The sequence below is a fragment of the Dipodomys ordii genome, unplaced genomic scaffold (genome assembly GCF_000151885.1).
Source record: "Dipodomys ordii isolate 6190 unplaced genomic scaffold, Dord_2.0 Scaffold61, whole genome shotgun sequence".
NCBI lineage: Eukaryota > Metazoa > Chordata > Mammalia > Rodentia > Heteromyidae > Dipodomys > Dipodomys ordii.
In genome coordinates, this window is record NW_012267277.1 from 7,943,776 (window position 1) to 7,957,787 (window position 14,012).

At 36.9% G+C, this 14,012-nt stretch overlaps 1 protein-coding gene across 1 annotated transcript in view; it reads left to right on the plus strand.

The window, feature by feature from the left end:
• Usp24 (ubiquitin specific peptidase 24) overlaps window positions 1-14,012 on the plus strand; it is a 137,399-nt gene that overhangs the window by 48,182 nt on the left and 75,205 nt on the right. The window contains exons 18-31 of the mRNA XM_013022271.1: window positions 53-202; window positions 1,277-1,408; window positions 2,148-2,259; window positions 3,334-3,410; window positions 5,064-5,204; window positions 5,627-5,680; window positions 6,809-6,924; window positions 9,672-9,738; window positions 9,865-9,975; window positions 10,613-10,711; window positions 10,795-10,968; window positions 11,204-11,289; window positions 11,453-11,546; window positions 12,722-12,877. Of these exons, the coding sequence (XP_012877725.1) occupies window positions 53-202; window positions 1,277-1,408; window positions 2,148-2,259; window positions 3,334-3,410; window positions 5,064-5,204; window positions 5,627-5,680; window positions 6,809-6,924; window positions 9,672-9,738; window positions 9,865-9,975; window positions 10,613-10,711; window positions 10,795-10,968; window positions 11,204-11,289; window positions 11,453-11,546; window positions 12,722-12,877 (1,569 nt within the window). The remainder of the gene's footprint in view (window positions 1-52; window positions 203-1,276; window positions 1,409-2,147; window positions 2,260-3,333; window positions 3,411-5,063; window positions 5,205-5,626; window positions 5,681-6,808; window positions 6,925-9,671; window positions 9,739-9,864; window positions 9,976-10,612; window positions 10,712-10,794; window positions 10,969-11,203; window positions 11,290-11,452; window positions 11,547-12,721; window positions 12,878-14,012) is intronic.

Here is a 14,012-nt window from a genome sequence, read left to right on the forward strand (position 1 = left end):
CTATTAAACCTACAAAATTTTCATACCACTCTTCTTTGTTATTTCTTTCAAGAGCATTATTCAAGATTTGAAGAAAAATTTTGAAATAGTGAAACTGGTAACAGGAAGTTTGATAGCTTGTCATCGACTTGCAGCAGCTGTAGCTGGACCTGGAGGCTTGACTGGTTTGACCCTAGTAGATGGCCGATACACTTACCGGGAGGTATCAGGCACTGTGTTTTTATTTCATGATTTTCAGCATTGACTTGACTCTTTTCTGCTTGAACTGTAAAAGTCATGCTTGGTGGGTATAACCATAAAGAAGGAACATGAGCTTTTCTGCTCAAGGCTAGCACTGTTCCACTTGAGCCACAGTTCTTTTTCCAGGTTTTTGGTAGTCAATTGAAGATAAAAGTCTCACAGACTTTCCTACTGGGGCTAACTTTGAACTGTGATTCTCAAATCTTTGTCTTTTTTATTTTTTTATTGTAAAGATACTATACAGAGGGTTACAGTTACATGAGTGAGGTAATGAGTACACTTCCTCTTGAACATTGTTACCCCCTCCATTGTTTTCCCCCCACCATCCCTTCCCTCCCTACCTTCCCCGGGGTTCTTTTTTTTTTTTTTTTGATTGTGATTGAGTGTCAAATCTTTGTCTTAAGTAGCTAGGATTACAGGTATGAGCCACTGGTGCCAGCTATCTTTTTAAGATGGAACAATTTAGTTTTTTGACAATAATTTCAAATTGACGTTTAGAAAAATATTTGTGACTTAATATTTCAATACTATCTAAGAATTGCCTATAATAATAAGATTAGTTTTTTTGTTTGTTTGTTTTTTGGGTCCAGTCATGGGGCCTGAACTCTGGGCCTGGGCGCTGTCCCTCAGCTCTTCAGCTCAAGGCTAGCACTCTACCACTTGAGCCACAGCGCCACTTCCGGCTTTTTTCTTTTTGCTTATGTGGTGCTGAGGAATTGAACCCAAGGCCTCATGCATGCAAGGCAAGCGCTCTACCACTGAGCCACCTTCCCAGCCCCTAAGATTAGTTTTTGTCTTCAGTATCTGTAGATAATGAGTTATGCCTTTTAAATAAACTTAACTGGTAGTTTTTCAAAAATCTTAGTCTTTTATTTGTAAGTTTGTGATGTTTTACTTTCAAATTACTGGAATTAAATGTTACTGACATTTAGAAACAACTGAATTTGTAATAGATTTGAGGAAGTGTCTTTGTTTCAGTGTTTCTTTTAGGTATGGAGGCCTAAAGTTAACAGATTCATATTATTTCTTTTTGCAGTATTTAGAGGCACACCTGAAGTTTCTAGCATTTTTCTTGCAAGAAGCCACCCTATATCTTGGGTGGAACCGAGCCAAGGAAATCTGGGAGTGCCTTGTGACTGGACAGGATGTTTGTGAATTAGATCGAGAGGTAAGAAGGTAGGATTGTAGTTAAGTAAGGCAAAGGTATTTACACACTTCACTCTTTTTTTCATCTCAAATTTTTTTTGTACCTCATACCTTAAATTTCCAAATACTTTTCAGTTTATATAAGCATTGATTGGTAAATTACCAATACTGGAAAAGATGTTTTGTGAAATATATATCCCTGATATAAATGAATGTGGGAATTTTTGGATGATTTTTATATCATTCTGAACAAAATACCAAATTCAACCAAAAGTGTACAGATGAGGAATTAAGTATATATTTTAATTCCCTGCCTTGAGTTCCCCGCCTTGATGTTGTATCCTAGTAACACTTAAGGAAAAGCAGCTTGTCAAAATTATAATAAACCAGGAGCATAAATACTTGCTTTGATGTTTGCTAACAATTAGTCTCACATGTCATTGTTACAGAATCATATTAATTCCTTCATAGGATTGTTGAGAGGACTAAGTACATGACAATAGCTAGCACCATGCTTGGCACTGTAAGGCTTAAAAAATTGATGGAAAATCCACAGTATGAGTGTAAATTTGGATTGACTGGGGAAAAGATTGTAGCAGTTTTTTATTTAACTTCATAATTGCAAACATTTCAAATTTGAGTGACATGTGACAATTAAATAAGCATTAAAAGATAATGTCTTTTGCTTTCCCCGTGTGCTGTGAGTTTTTGCTTAGAAAGGAGTTCGGTTTTTATAGGATCATTTCCGTCTTAATCCACAGATGTGTTTTGAGTGGTTTACAAAAGGTCAGCATGATCTTGAGAGTGATGTTCAGCAGCAACTCTTCAAGGAGAAAATACTAAAATTGGAGTCATATGAAATCACTATGAATGGTAAGCAAACTTACACATTTTATAATCCCACTAGTAAAGAGCTGTAAGCATGGCTTAAGCATCTGCCTAACAGGCTAGAGGTCCTGTGTTCAACCCCCAAGTCCATCCTAACAGCAGAAGAAAAACAAACAAATAAACATGAACATAATCCTACTGAAAATACATGGTTCTAGTTTCACACACTCAGCAATAGTTAAGATTGTCTCGCCTTATTTTTTTATAACACCTAGTAGGTGTGAGGCAGTATGTTTTCTCCCCGATGCATAATGATACTAAGAATCTGCCTACTCTGATTTCTTGACTATTTGCATATATCTTTTAGTAAAATATCTGTTCAACTCCTTTGCCCATCTTTTTATTGAGTTGTTTGTCTTTTGATTGTTGAGTTGTAGAAGTTCTTTTCAAATTTTGGATACAGTTACATTTTTTGCAAATCTTCCTATTTTGCTTGTATCATTTTCCTGATTGTGTCCTTTGAAACACTGGTGTAGATTTTGATTACATGCAATTTACCTGTATTTATACAAAAGGTTGTCAATTTAACATATCTACTTATGTTTAAAGTGCACCTTGATGTCTGTATATTTCTAGTGCTTGTGGGATTTTAAATTATCTTTCTTTCTTTGTGGAGTGAGTTCATGCTAGTATCGGGGCATGACTTCAGGGCCTCCTGTTCTTTTTATACTGTTTCCACTACTGCGTGAGTCACTCTTCAGTTCCAAATGTTTGTTGGCTAATTGGAGATAAGAGTCTCAGATTTGTCTACCCTACTGATCTCTTAACTGGAATGCTCAGATCTCAGGTCCTGAGATCTAGCTACAGTATTATAGGTGTAATCCACTACACTTGACTGTTTATCTTTCTGAGATAGGGTCCAAGTGTGTTGCTCAGGCTGATTTTGGAACTCTTAGTCTTCCCATGTCGCTTTACAATAGCTGCTTGTGCTTTTGATACCATATCTAATAAACTGTTGCTAAGAATTTTGTGTTTTAAGCTGCTGACCCACTTGAATCTTTTCATTGACTTTCAGCGTTACTTAGAGTATAGAATTTATGTGACATTCTATAATTTCAGGTTTTAACTTATTTAAGACTTTTTTTGAAAATGTGAATCTCTGTGATCATCGATTAAAAAGACAAGGCGCTCAATTGGTAAGTACATTGTTCTCAAATCCAGATAATTTAGATTATCTATTTGATACTTAACAAAATAAACAACAAAACTCATGTGTCCTAATTGAAAGAAAACGTGTGCATTGTCAGACGTCTCTCTTTCAGATGCCCTGGAGGCTCCCTGTCCAGTACAGCCTCACCTAACCAGCCTCACCTAACCAGCCTCACGAAGGATCATGCTTTCTCCTCATAATTAACTTGGCTTCTTTTTATCAAGGGGCAGTGGTGCCCTCTTGTGGCTAGGTGAATATTGAAAGGGAATAGTTTCCTATCTAGGCATCCAATTCATCTGTACCTAAAGTCACAAGAGTTTTCAGTTCTATGATCTCAATAGCAGGGATTGCAGAGTAAATTTTTTTTTCTTTTTTTTGGTCATGGGTCCTGAACTCTGGGCCTGGGCACTATCCCTCAGCTCTTCAGGTCAAGGCTAGTACTCTACCACTTGAGCCACAGCACCACTTCTGGCTTTTTCTGCTTATGTGGTACTGAGGAATCAAACCCAAGGCCTCATGCATGTAAGGCAAGCACTCTGCCACTGAGCCACCTTCCCAGCCCTGCAGAATAAATTTTAAGAAAAATGAAGCAGGAAAACGGGAATCTGTACAACATATATAGCTTACATTTATTTACATGTATCCTTAAAAAAAATAAAAGCAAGGCAGACACTGATGCCTCACATCTGTAATCTGGCCTACTCAGGAGGTTGAGAGCTAAACTTCTCAGTTTGAAGTCATCCCAAGCAAAAATAAATCCAAGACCCTAATCTCCAGTTATTTACCAAAAAGCCAGAAGTAGAGTGTGGCTTAAATAGTAGCCATTCTTCAACAGATAATGCAAGGCTCTGAATTCAAGTTCTAATACTGGTGATAATTGCAAAAATAAGGTCCTTTCAATTATGTCCTGTCTTCTTAGAGTGGTCAGAATATTTATAAGGTCTGGTAAACTCTGGATCCTACTTCTTCTACCTTATCTTTGGAAATACCCAAGTTAAGAACATGAATTTGTAGCTACTTCTAGCTTGATGCTCTTCCTTTTGAAGAAAAACTCACAAAGATGGTTGCTATCTCACTTCTTCATGGTTTCTGTATCAATAGCCTATTTGGATAAATGTCCAGCTTGGGTTCAAGAAGTGTCTACAGAATCATCTCCATGGTTTACATGGAGTTATCCATGGTTTCTGTAGTTGGTAGATTTTTGTTTTAAAGTTTCATATCAGTTTAGTAGTGTTTTCACTTATAGCTAGCTTTTTGCAGCCTTAATTCATTATTGAACTGAAGAATTTCAGAATCATAATGTAACAGAAAGCTATTATCTATATATTTTTTTTTGTCGGTCGTGGGACTTGAACTCTTGGCTTGGGCGCTGTCCCTGCGCTCTTCAACTCAAAGCGAGTGCTCTACCACTTGAGCTATAGCGCCACTTCCAGTTTTCTGGTGGTTTATTGAAGATAAGAGTCTCACGGACTTTCCTGCCCAGGCTGGCTTTGAACCGTGATCCTCAGATCTCAGCCTCCTGAGTAGCTAGGATTACAGGCGTGAGCCACCAGCGTCCGGCTTATTATCTATAATTTTGTGATCCTACTTTGCTATATAACTTTATTTAAACATAATTTAATGTTTTTATTTTGAACAGTATGTTGAAAAATTGGAATTGATAGGAATGGATTTCATTTGGAAAATTGCCATGGAATCACCTGATGAAGAAATTGCCAATGAAGCTATTCAGTTGATCATAAACTACAGTTATATTAATCTAAATCCTAGGTTAAAGAAAGTGAGTATCCAAGGAAAGAAGTTAGTACTACACAAAAATGCAGAAAATGTATGTTTTTATTGATAAGTTCTAATCCTTGGTATATCGTTAAATTGTCCTATTTATTTTGCTGTTTTCTTCTGAGTAATCATTACAACTAAATGCCAAAACCTCATTTTTAATTTCCATGTATCTTCCCCTTTCTTGTTTTGTTTCTTCTTCCTACCTGTGTAGTTGCAGACACTTTTTTCTTTATTAAATAGTTGTACAAAGGGGTTACAATTTCATATGTCAAGTTATGAGTACAAATGTTTCTTGATTAGTGTCACCCTTCCTTCATTCTCTCCCATCTCGACTCTCAAGTTACATAGTTCATTTTTTACCTAATATGCATTGAATATAATGACCACTTTTGCTCATCTTTCCTCCTCCCATTCCTGTAGGATTCAGTGTCCTTACATAAGAAGTTTATTGCGGATTGCTATACAAGATTAGAAGTGAGTAATAAGTTTTATTTAACCTGTAAATTAACTTTTTTCCTGTATGTTTTTAGATGATGTGTAATGTTGATGTTTGTGGCTAGATCCTATTGGAGAATTTACCAAAAGTACTATGTTATACTATAAAAGTTCTGTATTTTGGCTTAAGGAACAGACATTTGTCTTGATGCCTTTTTTGTGGAAATATACTTTGTAGGAAATCTTCTTCCCTTTATGTTCAGAAACAGGGCAATATATTCCACATTGCTTCACTCATATGCTTCCCAGCATTCACATTTGTAATAATAGTCTTGCCTTTTTTCTGTGCAGGAATTTTCTGCATGGACTTGCTTCTTTTCCTGTTCTTCTCTGTTTTACATAGTTTTTATAATTGCTATTAAAGACCACAGCAGCTGGGCACCAGTGTCTTATGCCTGTTTTCCTAGCTACTCAGGAGACTGAGATCTGAGGATTGCAGTTCAAAGCCAGCCCAGGCAGGAAAGGCCATGGGACTCTTTTCTCCAATAAACCACTCAGAAAACCAGAAGTGGTGTTGTGGCTCAAGTGGTAGAGTGCTATAGCCTTTAGCTGAAGAGCTGAGGGACTGTGCCCAGGCCCAAAGTTCCAGCCCCATGACCAACAAAACAAAAAGACCACAGCACTCAGTAGTCTTGAGTAGTTTTGTCCATTGGAAGCCTGCTGTTTAATACTAGCTCATTTGTTTTACTGCTTTATTTCTAGCACAACCATTAAAGCATTAAATACTCATTTTCAGTTGAAATTTGTGCTTAAGCTTTGTATCTAATAAGGAGTATTACAAAAGCATAACTTATTGTCACCAGATGTCAGTTAGTTAATCTTCCTGGTAACAAATATGTACTATAATCTATACAATAATGACTTCTGTCAATTATGTCATAAAAATTCAAATATTCATATTCTCCTGTAGTTCTCATCTGACTCTTAGTTTGCCTCCCAGTGATAAGTTAGTAATGTTCAGTGACTTTTTTCATCGTCACAACCAGAAGGTGTCCCATTGTAAGAGGCCGAGTATTTGGCTCCAATTTCTGTAGTACCCAGGACTGCCTTCTGCAACAAAAATTACCAACCTATAATCTATAATCATTTTATTATGTTTTATAATAGGCAGCTAGTTCAGCACTTGGTGGCCCCACTCTAACACATGCTGTGACCAGAGCAACAAAAATGCTTACAGCAACAGCCATGCCAACTGTAGCAACATCTGTTCAGTCTCCATATAGGTAAGTAGTTATAGAAGTGAAAATAAATCACTCATACAACACATGAATACACATTTATTGGTTGCAGTGGTATGTTTCTTTCCCCCAGGAATATTTATTTATTGGTTTTCTTATTGTATATCTTAACATTTATAAGCACTCACATTTTGGAGATTATAAGTTCCCCATCATGTACCCCAAATCTCTGTCTCAAAGACCTGCAGGTCATCATCAGAATCACCCAATATTTCTTTGCTCCTACCATTGTGTTTTGTAGAAATGTATCTCATTGTTTTTATTTTATAGTACTTTAATTCTGTATACCGTGGGTAGCTTTCTCTTTAGGACAGAATAAAGATGTTTTTATTACATGAAGAATAAACATAGTGGGCTGGGAAGGTGGCTCAGTGGTAGAGCGCTTGCCTTGCATGCTTGAGGCCCTGGGTTCGATTCCTCAGCACCACATAAAAAAGAAAAAAGCCGGAAGTGGTGCTGTGGCTCAAGTGGTAGAGTGCTAGCCTTGAGCTGAAGAGCTGAGGGACAGCGCCCAGGCCCAGAGTTCAGGCCCCACGACCGGACCCCCCCCCCAAAAAAAAAGAATAAACATAGTCACTTAAAATATTTGCCGAAAATCTCTTTCTGAAATAATTTTTGGTGAAAACATTTATCCTTACTTATTAAAACTTCAGGTTGATGTCTCTTATTTAAATTGCCTACTTTTAGAGTTGTAAGATATTATCTGTGAAATCTGAGTTTACTGTTTGCTTAACTTCTTTAAAGTAGAAAGGAGAAGTGAGGAATGTTTTCAGAGCATAGTAACTAGTTTCAAGTGACTAAGATAGCCTGTGGGGTTTTCTGAGCGGAATTCATTAGGTAGTACCAGTCACGGATTCCCCCAGAACCACAGTAGGCCTTAGAGTAAGGCTTGTGCTTTGTGCGTTGCTCTGCTATCCTCTGGTGCTAGGACTTATGTATTCCCCCTAAGGTCAGTTTTGTGTAGAGATACTTAGGAACATGGACTATATCCTGGCTCATATTCTTCTTTTTAAATAATTTTTAAAATGTGTTCAATATTGTGTTGCTGCATTACTGTGAAAGAAACAATTCAGACTTCACTTTTTTTGTGGGGGGGAGGGGGTGTCTGGTCGTGGGGCCTGAACTCTGGGCCTGGGCGCTGTCCCTCAGCTCTTCAGCTCAAGGCTAGCGCTCTACCACTTGAGCCACAACACCATTTCTGGCTTTTTGTTTTGTTTTTGCTTTATGTGGGGCTGAGGAATCGAACCCAGGGCCTCAGGCATGCAAGGCAAGTGCTCTACCACTGAGCCACCTTCCCAGCCCCAGACTTCATTTTTTAATGGCAGAAGTGGTTATAGATTCCATGTAGGATTTGGAATACTCACGTTTTTCTATTCTCATGGTCTTGAAACAAAGTACTTCATTAAGAATAAACTTCTTGCTGGGTGCTGGTGGCTCATGCTACTCAGGAGGCTGAGATCTGAAGATCACAGTTCAAAGTCAGCCTAGGCAGGAAAGTGTGAGACTCTTATCTCTAGTAAAATACTCAGAAAAAACGCTAGCCTTGAGCAAAAGAAGCTGAGAGACCGCACCCAGGCCCAGAGTTCAAGCCCCAAGACCAGAAAAAAAAAAAAAAAGAGTAGACTTTATTAAGAATTCTCTGTTACACATTTGTGAGATGTACTCAGTTACTTAGAGGTCTCTCAGTTACTAAGTTCATTAACAATTTATCAGATAAATCATTCAGAAACTATTGGATTGGAATTTCAAACTACTGTTTCTTAAAATGAATGTACTTATTTTTCTTCTTGCTTGTTTTTTTATTCTGAATCACTTAAATATTTGGCTGACTGTAGGGGAAAAAGCACATTTTTTAATTGTCTTGTTATAGATCTTAAGTTGAGTTCATAATACAATTTCACAGTTGGATTTCAACCAGAGCATTGTAGTTTATCTTATTTTAACATTTTTGAAAGAAGTTTTTGACATTCCCCATAATCATTCCAATTCGGAGGGGGATAGAACATGAATTACAGGTTCTAGAAGAATTTAACTCAGACATGTTCATTAGAGCTTATGTGCTTAATCACATTGTTATGTTGGTACTGAGGTTTGAACTCAGGGACTCATACTTGCTCGAGCAGCTGGCACTCTACCAGTTGTCCTCCAGCTTTATGCTAGTTCGTTGGAGATGGAGTCTTACAGACTTTTCTTCCCCAGGTGGCTTTGAATCTCCATCCTCTTGGTCGCAGCCTCCAAGTAGCTAGAATTACAGGTCTGAACCATTGGTACCCAGCCAGATTTAATTTTCAAATAGCATATCTACTGGTTTGTATTTGTCTCCCACTTTTCAAATACTTCAGAACTTTGTCAAATTCCTTTGTTTACAGAATTTTGTGACACGTATAGTTATGAGGGTCAGATTCTTAATTGTTTATCTTTGGTGATTGATAGTAGATAGACCTGGAGACTCAGGTCCTCTATTTCTAAAGCCCTGGTTTGAAAAATGAAAGGAAGAAAGGAAATGTGAGAGGAACAGTCCTTTCCTCCCTATTCTGTCTGCACTATGTTGTGAGTAGGTGAATCCACCTCCTCATTGGGCGAAAGGGAAGTTTATAATCTTTGCAGATTTCAGATTTGACCATTGACTACTAATTATTATAGTTTTGGTAAAAAAAATAGCAGAATTGAGCAGAACTCAACAGTTCATTTAAAATACATTTTAAAGTTTGTTACTTTCCTTTAATCTGTAGATCCACAAAACTTGTGATAATTGAGAGATTACTTCTTCTGGCTGAACGCTACGTGATCACAATAGAGGTATGCATTGGTTTTTATTTTTTTATGCAACCTCATTCATCATTACTAGATAAAGGTATGTTAAGTATATGTTTTTTGACGTGTTTTCTAATGGAATAATGCATCTGACTTAACTTTTTTTCCAAGGATTTTTACTGTGTTCCACGAACTATTCTACCTCATGGTGCATCATTTCATGGACATATTTTAACTCTTAATGTTACTTATGAGTCTACCAAAGATACTTTCACTGTAGAGGTAAGTTTACATGAAGTTCTGTAGCCATTTTCATGATTTGTTATTTGTCATTTTTGTTAAGAACAGTGTTGATGGTGATAGCTGCATGAGTCATGGCTATAAATGTGAAATGAAACTGAAGTACACGCAGCTAAATAGATAAATACATAACATAATAGCAAGTGATTATAGTGTTGTAAAGAAAAAGAGTAGGCAGGATAACTTGGCAGAAGGTGTTAGATATACATGGGCTGTTTTAGATAAAGATAGATCTCTGAGATGGTAACATTTGAGCTAAGATTTGAATAAAGTGACAAAGTAAATAAATGGTGCTTATTTAGAACAATCCAGGCAAAGGGAACAGTATGTACCAAAGCCTACAAGATGGTTGGCATAAATGGAGCACAGTGAAAAGGGAAGGAGTGGCAGGCATTGCAGAAAAGGGAGAGTTTGAGATTCCATATCTCTAATGATGGATTGGAAAGAGAATGAAACAGACTATTTAATGCTGGCATAAGCATAAGGGACGCCTTGAAAGTCAGGGCTTCTCAGTTTCTAGCTGCGTTTCTAGCTTCTGAAATAATAAATGTGCAATAAGTGTTGTTTAAAAAATAAGTAAATACATTCTGTCTCACCAATGTTGGGTTGTGTTTTACAGGCCCACAGTAATGAAACAATAGGCAGTGTCCGGTGGAAGATAGCAAAGCAGTTGTGCTGTCCTGTGGATAATATACAGATATTTACAAATGATAGTCTGGTAAGTTTAAATAGTAGCTGACACTTTAGTGATACTTTCTTCTTCTTGCTCTCTCAGTAATTAAAAACTTCACTTTTTTGTAGCTGACAGTGAATAAAGATCAAAAGCTCCTCCACCAGCTGGGCTTTTCTGATGAGCAAGTCCTTACAGTAAAGACCTCTGGCAGTGGGACCCCTTCTGGGAGCTCAGCAGACTCCTCAACCAGCTCTAGCAGCAGCAGCAGTGGAGTCTTTAGTTCATCGTATGCCATGGAGCAGGTACTGGGGATCAACCTTAATAGAGACACAGGTCTTTTCTCAGACAACTTAGAACTTTAGAACTATGTAATGAGGACTGTTGGCATTCAGGTTGGGGGAGATGTAGAACTTACAGTCTTCTGAGTGGTAGTGGCTAGTCTTTCAGAACTAATATTTATATGGTTTGTACCTTCAATTATAAGCAGAGAAAATTCTTCTTGTAAGTGTATATTTATATTTTCCCTTTTTCCCTCAGGAGAAATCCCTTCCTGGTGTAGTGATGGCTCTTGTGTGTAATGTGTTTGACATGCTCTACCAGCTTGCCAATCTAGAGGAGCCAAGGTAAATATGAGTACTTGTGAAGCTTGAAAAAGAGAGTTATTGAGGTTAATGAGCCAGGGAACTGTTTTTACTTGGAGTGTATTTCACTATACATACAAAATGACTTTGTTAATGTAACTATGGCTTATATTAAAGAAATTAATATTTGACTTTTTTTTTTCAGGATAACGCTACGAGTACGAAAGCTTCTGCTGTTGATACCTACTGATCCAGCCATTCAGGAAGCCCTTGACCAACTTGATTCATTAGGCAGAAAGGTATGCATATCTAAAATAGCTATTTAACTAGCATGTAAATTTTATGTCATGATTCAGTGAAAACAACATGAACTCACGTAAGGGTCATTGTCTTTTGAAAATTACTATTGCCCTAAATGGGTATCCGAACTTCATGTTTGTTTTTAAATTGTCTAGAGTCAATAGTGAGATCAAATATTAGATCAAATATTAAAATGTTATCTTATTTCCCTTCTTGATTTGTATAAGGAACTTGAAGCCCAAAGACCTATTGTTACTAGTCAAGGGTCAGACTCCAATTCTTATTTCATTGAAAATGTTTTTTTCTTCTCATGATGCTTTTCTAGGCCTGATTATTGAGTTGTTTATATAAATGAATTATTGGTTTTTTTTTTCACGTTTTAAAGTTCATTTTAACTGTACATATTGTTGCATACCTATAATCCCAGCACTGTCGAGGCAGAGGAAGGAGGATTTCAAGTTCAATTCCAGCCTGTGTACCCAATGGGACTATGTCTCAAAAACAAAAACAAAATACAAGTGCTGGGGACACAGCTCAGTGATGGAGTGCTTGCCTAGCATGTGAATGGCTGGGTTCATCCCAAGTTCCACAACAAAAAACATAATAGTCAACTTCAGTTTGCTTATTTTTTTATAGAGTTATTCCTTAAGAACTTTATAAAGAAATTGTGTTTTATCCATCTTATTGTTTAATTATATCCTAAGAATAAATTCACTTAGAACAAATTAATTTGAACTGAATTTTGTATCGTGTATTTTAGTGTTTGAAATTTAAATTAGCTTTTTGCTTAGGTGTGCATTTGAGAAGGAATTAATATAATTATAAAATATGTCACTAATGTTAGCTAAAAAGTAATTCTCAAGACAATTGCTTTAGCAATCCTATAATTTAATTACCAATATTTAGTAGTACAAATTTTAAACATTAAAATAGTTACAATGACATTGCTTGTATTAGTTAGAATGCATTCTTAAAATCATGTGTTAGACCTGACTAATGTTGAACACAGTTGTATGGTGAAGTTTGATGTTTTACTAATAATTACAGAATTATATGGCCTTAGGACACTAATTTTTTTAGAAACAATGTGACTTAAGGAGAAAAAGAATATTAGAATATGCATTATCTTCTTGAATTTTTGCTTTTAATGTATTTATATCTTTTTTTCATTTAGAAAACATTACTTTCTGAAGCAAGTTCTCAGTCTTCAAAATCTCCATCCCTCTCTTCAAAGCAACAGCATCAGCCCAGTGCCACTTCAATCCTAGAAAGTCTCTTTCGATCTTTCGCTCCAGGAATGTCTACCTTTAGAGTACTCTACAACCTGGAAGTAAGAAATTTCATTTACGTTATTTCACTTTGACAAAAAAACTCATTATTTCAAATTTAAAAAAGCTTTTGAGGAATTATAACAAATAATATTTGCATTATTATTATTAGTCCACTTACAATGGAGACAGTTAGAGTTCTGGAGGTTGGGAAGGCTAAGACCAAGACAGTGGTAGATCTGGGGTCTGGTGAGGGCCTGCTCCCTGCTTCATAGATAGCTGTCTTGCTGTGTCCACACTTGGCAGGAAGGGAACAAATGAGCTCTCCAGAGTCTTTCCTTTTATTTTAGGTTGGGGAGACAGTACTGGGGATTAAACTCAATGCCTTATACTTGCTAGGCTCCCAAGGCTTTGGATCTCTTTTATTTTTTTATTTTTTTCTGGGTCCGGTCGTGGGGCCTGAACTCTGAGCCTGGGTGCTGTCCCTCAGCTCTTGAGCTCAAGGCTAGCACTCTACCACTTGAGCCACAGTGCCACTTCTGGCTTTTTTTTTCTCTGCTTATGTGGTGCTGAGGAATCGAACCCAGGGCCTCATGCATGCAAGGCAAGCACTCTACCACTGAACCACCATCCCAGCCCCTTGGGGTCTCTTTTATAAAGGCACTAATTCTGTTTATGAAGGCTTTACCTTCATGACCTAATCACTTTCCAAAGTCCCTACTCCTAGTATCTCCACCTTCTGTCTCCCCCAATTTCAATGTGATACAGTCTATAGCAACTATCCATGTCCCTGAAAGGAGCCTTAAATTAATAGGTTTACTGTGTTTAAGTAAACATTTACTACTTGTTTACTATGTACAAGTCATTGTGGTAGTTAAAGGGTCAAAAGTTGAAAAGACAGATACTTGCTCCTAGATTTATGATTAAGATATATAGGAGTCTGTATACATTGAATCTGGAAAGCAAACAAAACAAGTGAAAAAGTGACCAGGTATAAACATTTCTGCTCTTGGAAAATGATGGATCATATTCTTTTAGTGCTTGAGTCATGTAGAAAATTGCCTAGAAATATTTGGCTAACTTAAGCTCATCTTACAATTACTACAATTAATGTTAGATTTATCATCTGCTTTTGGATGATTGTCTCCAAAAGAATTAAAATACAATCCTGTCTCCACCAATAGGAGCAGCTAAAGA